Here is a 15,569-nt window from a genome sequence, read left to right on the forward strand (position 1 = left end):
TGGTTCTTATGGTGGCAAAGAAGACAATTCGTGCGATGGGAAGAAATATTGACTCCAGAACGAACAGCGCGTGGTTGCCCTAGCAATTAATTTTGTGCGCGGAGCACAAGCTAAATCTACACCCAAGATCAACAGGGTCTTGTGGTGCTGTCATCCGTGATCACCGGGGATCTTTCATGTCGGCGTCCACGGCGAGATTAGAACATGTAGCTGATGTGTTCGCGGCAGAAGCGGCAGCTCTGCTTGAAGGACTGAAGCTAGCAAGAGATACGGGATGCAATAACTTGGTGGTGAGATCGAATAATATCACGGTGGTGGATGCACTTAAATTTAATGGAGGTTACTCTATGGTGGCAGCGCCGGTTCTCGATGAATGTCGTAGTTATCTAGTAGATTTCGGGAGGTTTACTATTGAGCATTGTATTAGAGAGTCAAATTATGTAGCTCATGAGCTGGCTAGATGGGATGTGCTAATAATCCATCCCGTTGGATTGATGCCCCACCTGATTTTATTGTGAGTCTGCTAGCAGACGATATATCCGTCCTTTGATTAATAAAGTAAGCTTTTCCGTTAAGAAAAAACTTTTTCGAGCGAACTGGTACACAATTTTTTATGTAAGTTCCTTTTTGACTTTTGACCGGGTACGTGGACAGACGTGGTAAAAGTAAAAAAGTAAAATCAAAAGCGTGTCTGCTACTTTTCATCGCAGCATGCGTGACTGACTGCGGCCAGGAACACCTATTGATCATGTCAAAAAAAATCTGTCTATTTGAACTGTCCAAATGACGTACTCCCTCAGTCTCAAAATTCTTGTCTTAGATTTGTCTAGATACGGATGTATCTAATACTAAAACATGACTTGATACATCCGTATTTAGACAAATCTAAGACAAAAATTTTGGGACGGAGGGAGTAATATCTAACCAAAACAACATCACAATCTTTTGCAGGTCATCTTCCGGGCGTCTGGATGTATCCGTGCATGGGTGCTACTCAGGAGTATGGAGTCAAGGAGCTTCTGGCCTATGGGTGCAACCGGTGGGAGACGGTAGCGCGGGATACATACAACTGATTTGGATGGCAATCCAATATTAAGATAGGAGTTTCGTCATCTAGTCCTATTTTTGCCGGTTGTGACATTTTATTCCTTTCGTTTGAGTTTGCTTGCGAACATTTGTTGAACTTCCTGCATCGATGTTACTTTGTTTAATAAAATGGTTGTGTGCATCACTTAATGCAGAGACCGGGGGCAATTCTCCTTTTCGAAAAAAAGAACACCTATTGATCATGTCAAAAAAAGTAATATCCTTTTTTTAACACAAGAGTAAATATAAGTTATGTGTAATATCATCAGAATATTTTTCCAAATCTAAATACAATATTTATGGTATATAACATATACTCCATTCGACTTCCTCTCGTTTTCCTCCCCCTTATCCTACACGGCTAGGGCAAACTCTCCCCTCCAAACTTCATTCGCTAGCCTGTGGATTCGTCTTCTCTATGCCCACCGCTCCAACGCCCAGTGGCGGGGAGGAGAATCCCGGTGCCTCCGTTTCAGTTATTTGGTGGTCTCCGAATCTTGATGTAATTTTTATTATGTTTGATATGATTTGTACTTCCGGTGAACTTTTATAATAGATTTGATGTTATTTGCAAAAAGGAAAAACGTATCCTCCGTTGGTTTCTAACAATAAAAACTTATACTTCCTTGACCGCAAAATATAGCACATGTTACTTCAAACTCACATAGCAAGTCGATAAGAGGTGCCATTTAGGGTTCATGCATTGGTAATAGAGTTGTTGATCATAAATGCTTCTGTACGGCTTACTACGTCTTGTTTTCGTAATATGCCTTACAATATGGGGAAAACTAAGATGAGCTATGTTTTATGACAGAGGGAGTATTTTGTTAGTAAAATTCATGTTCAAAATTTGACGCCAAATACAAGGGTGCCTTACAAGCATGGGAGAAGGATGTATATAATTTTAATTAAAAAAATGGAGTCTACTCTACTATTAAATACTTTGTCTGTCTAAAACATACTACCTCCATCCCATATTAAGTGTCGCTTAAGTGGATGTATCTGTGACACATGGAGTAACATATTATGATAGAGTGTATCTTGATTCCATGACAAGGTTACCCAATGGGCCTGGCATATGTAAAGAGAATTTCTAGACTTTCTCCTATAAATAACTTTATATATCACCTAATTAAACATAAGTCCCAATAGCTTGAAGTGTTTGGGAGGATTGCACCTAGTCCTTTCCGCTAAAATGAACTCCCAATGTTTTTTTCCTTTGATATTTCTTCCAACTATTTGCATATAAACAACATTTGACCTATACATGCATAACATGTTATTTCGGACTCCATGTTTGCAACAACATATTAGAACCACATTTCAAATTTAATGTTTTCAACATTTCTAAAATTCAAACACTATATAGGGTCCAAATGAAGTAAATAATCCAAAATAAGAAGATAAAAGCATGATAATTATCACAAGAATGAACTACCGCCAATGAAGCTCCCACAAGGGCTTGACATGGTCATTTTGGAGTTGGTCACAAGATCCCTAGTTCTTGATCTTTTGATGTACTTCAAGGAACTACTAGTACTACCACAGGCAAAGCACCGGCAAGCCCCCGTTCAGACGCCATGCATTGCAGCACCGTTACAGACCGTCTGCAGTTGATCCCCGCCTGCATCAATGACGACTACTGTGATGGGGTGGGTTGCAACATCACCGGATGTGGCAACCCCGACGGCTAGCCTGCAGCACTGCATCGCCCCACGGTGAGTTGGTCAATGTTGCGTAGCTCCTCACTGTGGCCTCGGATGGCAGCATGTGCAGCAAGCGGCGACCGCCTTGCGACATTGTTGATGTCTACGCCACTGGCGGCTACTACCCTCATGGCCCCGCGACCCTGCCGTCACCATGAGTAACATCGCCCCTTTGCAGCAACAGCTCGTCGTCACCATCGCCAAACAACATCGTCGCAGTGTAGCGATGATCCCCTCGCAGCAGCAGCATCTTCCTCAACCGAGGTTGGGAGAGGGTGGTGAAATAGGGGAGGTTCTGGGGGAGATAGGAAAGCAAGGTTGTAGACGGATTGGGAAGACACTAGTAGAAAAGGGGGCTTTTGTACCGGTTGGTAAGGGCCTTTAGTCCAAAGGAATTGTGATTTTTTTTTTAAATTTGATTTTCAAATTTCTGAATTATTTTAACCTCTAATCTCTAATCACCACCCCTCATCACTACTCAATTTATCCTTTAATCTCTAATCACCCCTCATCATTCCAAATCATCTAACTTCTCGGACGGTCACCCATCCTCTCACTACTCCAGCCTGAGCACGCTTAACTTCCGGGTTCTATTCTCCCTCATTTCCAAGTCTGCACTTGTTGTTTTCCTAACAATAGTAAGATGTCAATTCTATTAACCCTCAGGAATTTAGCTTGAGCATGAAGTGACACATTTCACTGTTTGAGTTTGAAACTATTGTTTTAAAAAACAATAATTATTTAGTAACACTAATATTTCTGGAATAATTAGTTTGACCATTGTTTGACCACAGTTTGACCAGATTTGACCAAAATTCAAAAAAACTGAAATAATTATTTAGTAACACTAATATTCTAGAATAATTAGTTTGACCATTGTTTGACCACAGTTTGACCATAATTTGAAATTTTTTGAATTTTTTTGCCTCTCCAGATCTTAAAAGCCCCGTATCTTTTTTCTGTTAGGTTTTTTGAGGATTTTTGAGGATGTAACTTTTCGAGTAGATGATTTTTCATATAAAAATCTTTTTCATCCGAGTTCGTATGCAAAAGTTATGCCCATTTTAAGAAATTCCAGAGAGATTTTGCAAATAAAGTCGAAATTCATATTTGTTAATTTTCCCAACAACTAGACCACATATCACATGGGAAACTTATTTTATTTTATTTTTTTGACATTTCATCATTTTATTTTGTTTTTTCTAAAACTGAAAAGGCGGTCCCAGGGGGGGTAGAGTTTGGAAATGGGCCCTTTAGTACCGATTCATGCCATGAACCGGTACTAATGCCTCAAAGCCCATTAGTACCGGTTGGTGCCACCAACCGGTACTAATGGGCATCGCACCCTTTAATCCCGGTTCGTGGCACCAACCGGGACTAAAGGGCCCAGGTGAACCGGGACTAATGCCTTAGCCGCACGAACCGGGACCAATGCTCACATTAGTCCTGGTTCGTGACTGAACCGGGACTAATGTGAATATTGCCCTGTGACGAAAGCCCTGTTTTGTACTAGTGAGAGAGGAGAGCAAGATTTTCTCGATTCAAGGAAGATGACGACTCGATCGAGAAAAGGGTATAAGGTTTGCGGGGATGATCGTTGAGAGGATGAGCGATGAGTAGGGCCATAGGGACGCTTGTGGCGGCTGAGAAAAACATGGAATCGGTCATGGAAAATAAAATGTTTCCCTTTAATTAATTTATCTTACTTGCAACCTACACAACAATTATCGCGTCCCCGCAAATAAAAACAATTATCGCAGATTGTTTACAGATAACATAAACCATAGGCTCGGTCACTTTTCAACATTGTCAATGGGAAGCAAATAGGGTGGCATAAATTGGCAAGACACGGTTTTGTTTTGTTTTGTTTTGGGATTCCAATCATTCTATTTTATCATTCCTGATGCAACAAACAGAGTTTCTATTCTCAAGTTGAAAAAAAGTGCGCCAGTAAGCTTTGTCTATTTTTTTAGGGTCTTAAGCTTTCTCTATGGGAGCCCCTATTTGACGCTCAAATAGGCAGCACCACGCACAGTAGGCAGTCCGAGTGGGCTGGCCCATTGGGTGGCATCACATCGAGCAAGTCGCACTGCGTGGATTTGAACCGGCGAGTAGCCGGCTAGCCGCTGAAGCTGACTAGCGTGGTTGATTTTAGAGCAACGCAAACCTTAAAGAACCCATTATAGCCGTAGAATCGGACTGCTCTACTATAGCAAATCGGAATCAGTTACTGTCTAGTGAACATATCTTTCAACAAATTGAGAAACATTTTTTCTAAATGTATATTTCGAAAGGTGCGAAATTTTTCTGAATCTGTAAACAATTTTGCAAAGACAGAAACATTTTTGAATATCTTAACAAACTTTTTAAAAAAGCACAATATTATTTTTGAAAAATTTGAACACCTTTTGAAGTTGTAATTTGTATGAAATTCCAAATAATTTTTGAATCCATGAAGATTTTTTGAATTTGTGAACAAAAATTTCAGAATTGGAACATTTTATGGAATTCCAAACAAAAATATGAAACCGCAAACATTTTTTTGAAATTCCTGAACATTTTTTAAACGTGAATATTTAATTCATGAACATTTTTAAACGCAAACATTTTTGAATTTGTTAACAAATTTTGATTTTTTTCAAACAATTTCCTCCTCATTTTTTCAAACGCAAATATTTTTGGAATTTCCGAACAAATTTTGGGAACTGAAAAAATAAAAATAAAATTAAGAACTGAAAAGCAAACAGATGGTTTAGGAACCTTCTGGAAATTCCCTCCTCTATCTAGAAAAAAACTCACTCTATCTTACTTGCAATGCAACTGAGCTGGATTTGCAATTCGGAAGTACAGTGTTAAGTGAAAATGGCCCACATAAGAAAAAAGAGGAATCGCCGCCTAGTGTAACCCTAATGAGGCCATACAAAAAAAAAACTAGTGAGGCCGCCAGAGTTCGACGCGATAGACGGCGAAGTCGGAGGCCTGGGTGGGGTCGCGCAGCAGCGGCCTGGTGACCCTGTCGACCTCGGCCACATCGAAGCCGTGCTCCCGCAGCACGTCCACGCAATCCTGCACGCCACACCGCACTTCGCTGGCCGCCCACCCCACCGTGCCGTCCCGCCACAGCCGGCGCAACGTGGCCGCCATCGCCGGCATCTCCTCCGGATCATAGAACACGTCGGACATGAGCACCACGTCCACGGGCAGGAGCTCGCAATCGGGAAGGTCGGAGTCCTCGCCCCAGCGCAGCTCCCGCACGTCGGCCTGCGCGGGCGTGAGACCGTTGGCCTCGGCGTTGGCCCTGAGGCCCGGCAGGAGCGGCCCCACGTCTGTGAGCACGCAGCGCGCGGCGCCGAGGCACGCGACGGCCGCGATGCCCGGGAGGCCGGTGCCGGCGCCGAGCTCGAGAACGGTGGCGCCGTGGATCGTCCCAGGTCTGGCCGATGCGAGGTGGGTGGCGAGGACGACGGCGGAGTCCCAGAGCCAGGAGCCGGTGAGCGCCCGCCCCGTGGCCGGGTCGTGCGCGCCGTCGCGCTCCACCACGGCCAGGGCACGCCCGGCCACGTCGACGTGCAGCACCGCATGCATCACGTGTGGCTTATCTGCTTGATCGCGTTGGGCTCCAGGTTTAGACAGGCGGTATCAGATCGCATGGCTTTATTAACCGAAAGCTTCCGAACGAATAGAAGGTTCAGGATAATGCCGGACCGCCGCTTGGCTGTCGATTTGGCTCGATCTATCCATACCTGACCTGGATGTGTCCGTGTTCCTTACAGACTGGATTTGTATGCCGTGTTCAAATCACAAGTCGGGGCCTCTTGCATTGTTATCTGTATAAGCAAAAAAAAATATTGAAAAGGATTAGATCTATTACTCGGGAGAGTACACAGGATCTCAAACCGAATGAACAAAATTGTCGCCGGAACGAGCCACCGACGCGCCATTGTCGCCGCTCTTCTATCGGAGCCACCTTGAACTTGTCGATAACAGTCGGGAAGTCTTTGTGCACGTGCCCTTAAGGACTTGTCGTCGTTGAACCTTTGCATAGATTTGAAGCACCTGACACCAAATTTCACCACATGACGAGAAACCCTAACCTCACTGTCCTAAGGAGAAGGCAAAAATCTACGCCGGGGCTCCGTCGACTACATCCATACATGTGTTGGTGTTCTTCCCAACTATATATGTGCCTAACAACGCATCTAGGTTCAAGTTGTACCCATTTGCTCCTTCCAAGGGACACCTAGAGCTAGGGTTTCTCGTGCCTCCCATCGGCGCTGCCGATCTGCCTCGTCTCTTGTGGCCTCAGGGCCATGGAGGCGTAGTGGATATGAGCCCTTGTCGGCGGGAGGGCTCCGATTTTGGATGTCTTCTTGAGTTTTATTAGGGCTTTGGTCCGCTCACGGCGGCGCCGGCTCTTTGAAGATGGAATAAAGTTCTCCTTGCCTAGCCCTAGTCCTGGCGGTGCTTCTAGCTTTGTTGGAGTGCGTGTGGAGGTTTTTTCTCCGGTGGATCTCACGGGATTCGATCGACGTTTGTCTTCGGTGGATCCATGTAGATCCAGTCTTCGTTCGTATGCGTTTGTGTGTCTAGAGGTTGGATCCTTCCGATCAACGCTTCTCTTCATCGTCGGTATTTGTTGTTCTAGTGTGTTGATCCTATAGGGCCTTAGCACAATGACTACTTGACTATCTACTACAACAAGGTTTGCTCAGCTCCACTGGCCGGGGGGGGGGGGGGGGGGGGGGGGAGGTGGTTGCATGCCTTCGGCTCGCTCCAATGCTTGTAGTCATTGCTAGGTGGTCTATGGACCTGGATGTAATTTTACTTCTGGTGTTTATACTACCTTGATAGTTGATGAATGGATCGAAAGTTGTTCCCACAAAAAAAATGTGTGCCTTAAAAAAAATCTCTTTGACTCTAATTTGTCCTTTCCAAAAGGAAGTATGTAGGTTTCATGGTCACTACCAATGAATACATCATGAACTCTAGCATTAGCTATTGCCCATTATAATCATCCATGGGTGATTGCTCTTGAGGAGTAGGTGGTGTTGATGACGAGGCCCTGCTTGGCGACCGTGCGGAGGATGAGAGGGCAGTGCTTGGCCTTGTGGAGGGGAAAGTCCACTTAATGAGCCATCACCCATTGTTGGCCCACTCATCAATTTCATATGAAGATCAGAGAGCAGAGTGGGACAAAAGTAAGGACGGCAATGGGTACCCATTTGAAGGAAACATGCCCTAGAAGCAATAATAAAGTTGTTATTTTATATTTCCTTATATCATGATAAATGTTTATTATTCATGCTAGGATTGTATTAACCGGAAACTTGATACATGTGTGGATACATAGACAAAACACAGTGTCCCTAGTAAGCCTCTACTAGACTAGCTCGTTAATCAATGATGGTTAAGTTTCCTAACCATAGACATGTGTTGTCATTTGATGAACGAGATCACATCATTAGGAGAATGATGTGATGGACAAGACCCATCCGTTAGCTTAGCATAATGATCGTTAAGTTGTATTGCTATTGCTTTCTTCATGTCATATGCATATTCCTTTGACTATGAGATTATGCAACTCCCGGATACCGGAGGAATACCTTGTGTGCTATCAAACGTCACAACGTAACTGGGTGATTATAATATTCTCTACAGGTATCTCCGAAGGTGTTTGTTGGGTTGGCATAGATCGAGATTAGGATTTGTCACTCTGAGTATCGGAGAGGTATCTCTGGACCCTCTTGGTAATGCACATCATAATAAGCCTTGCAAGCAGTGTGACTAATGAGTTTGTTACGGGATGATGTATTACGGAATGAGTAAAGAGACTTGTCGGTATCGATATTGAACTAGGTATGAAGATACCGACGATCGAATCTCGGGCAAGTAACATACCGATGACAAAGGGAATAACGTATGTTGTCATTGCGGTTCAACCGATAAAGATCTTCGTAGAATATGTAGGAACCAATATGAGCATCCAGGTTCCGCTGTTGGTTATTGACCGAAGAGGTGTGTCGGTCATGTCTACGTAGTTCTCGAACCCGTAGGGTCCGCACACTTAACGTTCGATGACGATTTATTATAATACTTGTGTGATTTGGTGACCGAATGTTGTTCGGAGTCCGGGATGAGATCACGGACATGACAAGGAGTCTCGAAATGTTCGAGAGGGAAAGATTCATATATAGGACGATAGTATTCGGACACCGGAAGTGTTCCGGGGGTACCAGGTACGTATTAGGTCACCGGAAAGGGGTTCCGGGCACCCCCGGCAAAGATATGGGCCTTATGGGCCAAGAGAGGGACAGACCTGCCCCTGGTGGGCTGGTGCGCCCCCATATAGGCCAAAATAGGAGGAGAAGGAACGAGGGGAAGGGAGAAGGAAAGGGGAGAATTCGGCCTCCCCCTTTCCTTCTCTCCGCCCTCTCTTTCCTTCCCCCTCCGACACTTATGGAAGGGGGGAGGCCGACTTGTGGGAGGCGCCCAAGTAGGATTACTCCTACTTGGGGCGCCCCTTGCTGCCCCTCTCCCTCTCCCACCTATATATATGTGGGGGGGGGGGGCATGACTAACACAGAACATTGATTCCTAGCCGTGTGCGGCGCCCCCCTCCACAGTTTACGCTTCCGGTCATATTCATGTAGTGCTTAGGCGAAGCCCTGCGCAGATCACTTCACCATCACCTTCACCACGCCGTCGTGCTGACGGATCTCTCCCTCGGCACTTTGCTGGATCAAGAGTTCGAGGGACGTCATCGAGCTGAATGTGTGCAGAACTCGGATGTGCCATATATTCGGTGCTTGATCGGTCGGAACGAGAAGAAGTTCGACTACATCAACCGCGTTGTCAAACGCTTCCGCTTTCGGTCTACGAGGGTACGTAGATACACTCTCCCCCTCTCGTTGCTATGTATCTCCTAGATAGATCTTGCGTGAGCGTAGGATTTTTTTTGGAATTGCATGCTACGTTCCCCAACAGTGGCATCCGAGCCAGGTCTATGCGTAGATGATATGCACGAGTAGAACACAAAGAGCTGTGGGCAGTGATAGTCATACTGCTTACCACCGACGTCTTATTTTGATTCGGCAGTATTGTTGGATGAAGCGGCCCGGACCAACCTTACATGACCACGTTCATGAGACCGGTTCCACCGACAGACATGCAACTAGTTTTGCATAAAGGTGGCTGGCGGGTGTCTGTTTCTCCAGCTTTAGTTGAATCGAATTTGACTGCGGCCGGTCCTTGTTGAAGGTTAAAACAGCAAACTTGACGAAACACCGTTGTGGTTTTGATGCATAGGTAAGAACGGTTCTTGCTAGAATCCCGTAGCAGCCATGTAAAACTTGCAACAACAAAGTAGAGGACGTCTAACTTGTTCTTGCACGGCATGTTGTGATGTGATATGGTCAAGACATAATGTGATATACGTTTTTGTATGAGATGATCATGTTTTGTAAAAGTTATCGGCAACTGGCAGGAGCCTTATGGTTGTCACTTTATTGTATGAAATGCAAACGCCATGTAATTGCTTTACTTTATCACTATGCGTTAGCGATAGTTGTAGAAGCAATAGTTGGCAAGACGACCACGACGCTACGATGGAGATCTAGGTGTCGAGCCGGTGATGATGGAGATCATGATGATGCTTTGGAGATGGAGATCAAAAGCACAAGATGATGATGGCCATATCATGTCACATATTTTGATTGCATGTGATGTTTATCTTTTATGCATCTTATTTTGCTTAGTACGGCGGTAGCATTATAAGATGATCCCTTACTAAAATTTCAAGGTATAAGTGTTCTCCCTGAGTATGCACCGTCGCGACAGTTCGTCGTGCTGAGACACCACGTGATGATCGGGTGTGATAAGCTCTACGTTCACATACAACGGGTGCAGGACAGTTTTGCACATGCGGAATACTCGGGTTAAACTTGACGAGCCTAGCATGTACAAACATGGCCTCGGAACACTGGAGACCGAAAGGTCGAACGTGAATCATATAGAAGATATGATCAACATAGAGATGTTCACCATTGAAAACTACTCAATCTCACGTGATGATCGGACATGGTTTAGTTGATTTGGATCGCGTGGTCATTTAGATGACTCGGGGGATGTCTATCTAAGTGGGAGTTCTTAATTAATATGATTAATTGAACTTAATTTATCATGAACTTAGTCCTGCTAGTATTTTCATATCTATGTTGTACATCAATAGCTCGCGTATAGCTCCCCTGTTTTATTTTTGATATGTTCCTACAGAAAAAGTAACTTGAAAGATGATAGTAGCAATGATGCGGACTGGGTCCGTGATCTCAGGATTATCCTCATTGCTGCACAGAAAAATTATGTCCTTGATGCACCGTTAGGTGATAGATCTATTTGCAGGAGCAAATGCATACATTATGAACATTTGACAAGCTCGATATGATGATTACTTGATAGTTTAGTGCGCTATGCTTTACGGCTTAGAACCGAGACTTCTAAAATGTTTTGAACACCACGGAGCATATGAGATGTTCCAAGAGCTGAAATTGCTATTTCAGACTCATGCCCGTGTCGAGAGGTATGAGACCTCTGACAAGTACTTTGCCTACAAGATGGAGGAGAATAGCTCAACCAGTGAGCATGTGCTCAGAATGTCTGGGTACTACAATCGCTTGAATCAAGGGGGAGTTAATCTTCCAGATAAAATAGTGATTGACAGAGTTCTCTAGTCACTATCACCAAGCTACTAGAACTTTGTGATGAACTATAATATGCAAGGGATGTCGACAACAATTCCCGAGCTCTTCGCGATGTTGAAATCAACGAAGGTAGAAATCAAGAAAGAGCATCATGTGTTGATGGTTAGCAAGACCACTAGTTTCAAGAAAAAGGGCAAAGGGAAAGAAAGGTAACTTCAAGAAGAATGGCAAGCAAGTTGCCACTGCCATGAACAAGCCCAAAGCTAGACCCAATCCTGAAACTGAGTGCTTCTACTGCAAAGGAAATGGTCACTGGAAGCGGAAGTTCCCCGAATACTTGGTGGATAAGAAGGATGGCAAAGTGAACAAAGGTATAATTGATATACAGATTATTGATGTGTACTTTACTAGTGTTCGTAGCAACCCCTAGGTATTTGATACCGGTTCAGTTGCTAAGATTAGTAACTCAAAACGGGAGTTGCAGAATGAACAGAGACTAGTTAAGGACGAGGTGACGATGTGTGTTGGAAATGATTCCAAGGTTGATATGATCACCATCGCACACTCCCTCTACCTTCGGGATTAGTGTTGAACCTAAATAAATAATATTTGGTGTTTGCGTTGAGCATGAACATGATTAGATAATGTTCATTGCAATACGTATATTAATTTAAGTCGGAGAATAATTGTTGTTCTGTTTACATGAATAAAACCTTCTATGGTCATACACCCAATGTGAATGGTTTATTGAATCTCGATCGTAGTGATACACATATTCATAATACTGATGCCAAAAGATGCAAAGTTGATAATGATAGTGCAACATACTTGTGGCATCGCCGTTTAGGTCATATTGGTGTAAAACGCATGAAGAAACTCCATGGAGATGAACTTTTGGAATCACTTGATTATGAATCACTTGATACTTACGAACCATGCCTCATGGGCAGGATGACTAAAAATCCATCCTCCGGAACAATGGAGCGAGCCAATGACTTATTGGAAATAATACATACCGATGTATGCGGTCCGATGAGTGTTGAGGCACGTGGCAGGTATCGTTTTCTGACCTTCACAAATGATTTGAGCGAATATGGGTATATCTACTTAATGAAACACAAGTCTGAAACATTCAAAAAGTTCAAGGAATTTCAGAGTGAAGTGGAGAATCATCGTAACAAGAAAATAAAGTTTCTATGATCTGATCGCGGAGGCGAATATTTGAGTTACGAGTTTGGCCTTCATTTAAAACAATGTGGAATACTTTCACAACTCACGCCACCTGGAACACCACAGCGCAATGGTGTGTTCGAATGTCGTAACCATACTTTATTAGATATGGTGCAATCTACGATTTCTATTATTGATTTACCACTATCATTTTGGGGTTATGCATTAGAGACAGCTACATTCACGTTAAATAGGGCACCATCTAAATCCGTTGAGACGACACCGTATGAACTGTGGTTTGGCAAGAAATCTAAGTTGACGTTTCTTAAAGTTTGGGGTTGCGATGCTTATGTGCCTGATAATCTCGAACCCAAATCAGAGAAGTGCTTCTTGCTACCTCTTGAGCATGCGTTGGTTTTCCCTTGAAGAAGAAAGGGTGATGCAGCAAAGTAGCGCAAGTATTTCACTCAGTTGTTGGGAACCAAGGTATCAATCCAGTAGGAGACTACACGCAAATCCCTAATACCTGCACAAACAATTAAGAACCTTACAACCAACGCGATAAAGGGGTTGTCAATCCCTTCACGGCCACTTGGAAAAGTGAGATCTGATAGAGATAATAAGATAAATATTTTTGGTATTTTTGTTGTATAGATTGAAAAGTAAAGATTGCAAAATAAACGGCGACAGAAATAGCTAGTTGACGGGAGATTAATATGATGGAAAATAGACCCGGGGCCATAGGTTTTGCTAGTGGTTTCTCTCAAGATAGCATATTTTATGGTCGGTGAACAAATTACTGTCGAGCAATTGATAGAAAAGCGCATAGTTATGAGAATATCTAGGCATGATCATGAACATAGGCATCACGTCCGTGACAACTAGACCGAAACGATTCTGCATCTACTACTATTACTCCACACGTCGACCGCTATCCAGCATGCATCTAGAATATTAAGTTCATAAGAACGGAGTAACGCTTTAAGCTAGATGACATGATGTAGAGGGATAAACTCAAGCAATATGATATAAACCCCATCTTTTTATCCTCGACGGCAACAGTACAATACGTGTCGCTTCCCTTTCTGTCACTAGGATCGAGCACCGCAAGATTGAACCCAAAGCTAAGCACTTCTCCCATTGCAAGAAAGATCAATCTAGTAGGCCAAACCAAACTGATAATTCGAAGAGACTTGCAAAGATATCAAATCATGCATATAAGAATTCAGAGAAGAATCAAATATTGTTCATAGATAATCTTGATCATAAGCCCACAATTCATCGGATCTCGACAAACACACCGCAAAAAGTATTACATCAAATAGATCTCCAAGAGAATCGAGGAGAACTTTGTATTGAGATCCAAAGAGAGAGAAGAAGCCATCTAGCTAATAACTATGGACCCGAAGGTCTGTGGTAAACTACTCACACATCATCAGAGAGGCCATGGTGTTGATGTAGAAGCCCTCCGTGATCGATTCCCCCTCCGGTGGAGCACCGGAAGAGGCCCCAAGATGGGATTTCATGGGTACAGAAGGTTTCGGCGGTGGAAAAAGTATTTCGTGGCTCTCCTGGATGTTTTCAGGGTATAAGAGTATATATAGGCGAAGGAAGTAGGTCGGTGGAGCTGTGAGGGGCCCACGAGGGTGGGGGGCGCGCCCACCCCCCTGGCGCGCGCCTCCCTGCCTCGTGGCTTCCTCGCTGCTTCCTTGACGTCCACTCCAAGTCTCCTGGATTGCGTTTGTTCCAAAAACGATCCTCGCGAAGGTTTCATTCCGTTTGGATTCCGTTTGATATTCCTTTTCTGCGAAACACTGAAATAGGCAAGAAAAAAACAATTTGCACTAGGCCTTCGGTTAATAGGTTAGTCCCAGAAATAATATAAAAGTGCATAATAAAGCCCATTAAACATCCAAAACAGATAATATAATAGCATGGAACAATCAAATTATAGATACGTTGGAGACGTATCAAGCATCCCCAAACTTAATTCCTGCTCGTCCTCGAGTAGGTAAATGATAAAAACAGAATTTTTGATGTGGAATGCTACCTAACATAATATTCAATGTAATTCTCTTTATTGTGGCATGAATGTTCGGATCCAAAAGATTCAAGATAAAAGTTTAATATTGACATAAAAATAGTAATACTTCAAGCATGCTAACCAAGCAATTATGTCTTATCAAAATAACATAGCCAAAGAAAGCTTATCCCTACAAAATCATATAGTTTGGCCATGCTTTATTTTCGTCACACAAAATGCTCCCATCATGCACAACCCCGACGACAAGCCGAGCAATTGGTTCATACTTTTTAACGTGCTTAAGCCTTTTCAACCCTTACGCAATACATGAGCGCAAGCCATAGATATAGCACTATGGTGGAGTAGGGTATGATGATAGGGGTTATGTGAGAAGACAAAAAAGGAGAAAGTCTCACATTGACGCGGCTATTCAACGGGCTATGGAGATGCCCATCAATTGATGTCAATGCGAGGAGTAGGGATTGCCATGCAACGGATGCACTAGAGCTATAAGTGTATGAAAGCTCATCAAAAGAAACTAAGTGGGTGTGCATCCAACTTGCTTGCTCACGAAGACCTAGGGCATTTTGAGGAAGCCCATCATTGGAATATACAAGCCAAGTTCTATAATGAAGAATTCCCACTAGTATAGGAAAGTGACAAAATAAGAAACTCTCTATCATAAAGATCATGGTGCTATTTTGAAGCACAAGTGTGGAAAAAGGATAGTAACATTGTCCCTTCTCTCTTTTTCTCTCATATTTTTTTGTTTGGGCTTCTTTGGCCCCTTTTTTTTATTTGTAGTCCGGAGTCTCATCCCGACTTGTGGGGGAATCATAGTCTCCATCATCCTTTCCTCACATGGGACAATGCTCTAATAATGATAAT

At 43.5% G+C, this 15,569-nt stretch overlaps 1 protein-coding gene across 1 annotated transcript; it reads right to left on the reverse strand.

The window, feature by feature from the left end:
• Positions 1 to 5,543: 5,543 nt before the first annotated feature.
• LOC109759282 (uncharacterized) lies at positions 5,544 to 6,643 on the reverse strand. The gene has a single exon (XM_020318103.4). It carries the CDS (start codon positions 6,375 to 6,377, stop codon positions 5,724 to 5,726), a length of 654 nt encoding a protein of 217 aa, XP_020173692.1. The 5' UTR covers positions 6,378 to 6,643; the 3' UTR covers positions 5,544 to 5,723.
• Between the last annotated feature and the right edge of the window lie 8,926 nt (positions 6,644 to 15,569).

This window comes from Aegilops tauschii, chromosome 2, assembly GCF_002575655.3.
Source record: "Aegilops tauschii subsp. strangulata cultivar AL8/78 chromosome 2, Aet v6.0, whole genome shotgun sequence".
Taxonomy (NCBI): Eukaryota; Viridiplantae; Streptophyta; class Magnoliopsida; order Poales; family Poaceae; genus Aegilops; species Aegilops tauschii.

Excerpts from the sequence above, each read along its gene's own strand:
- LOC109759282 (XM_020318103.4), bottom strand. The coding sequence starts at position 6,377 with ATGCATGCGGTGCTGCACGTCGACGTGGCCGGGCGTGCCCTGGCCGTG.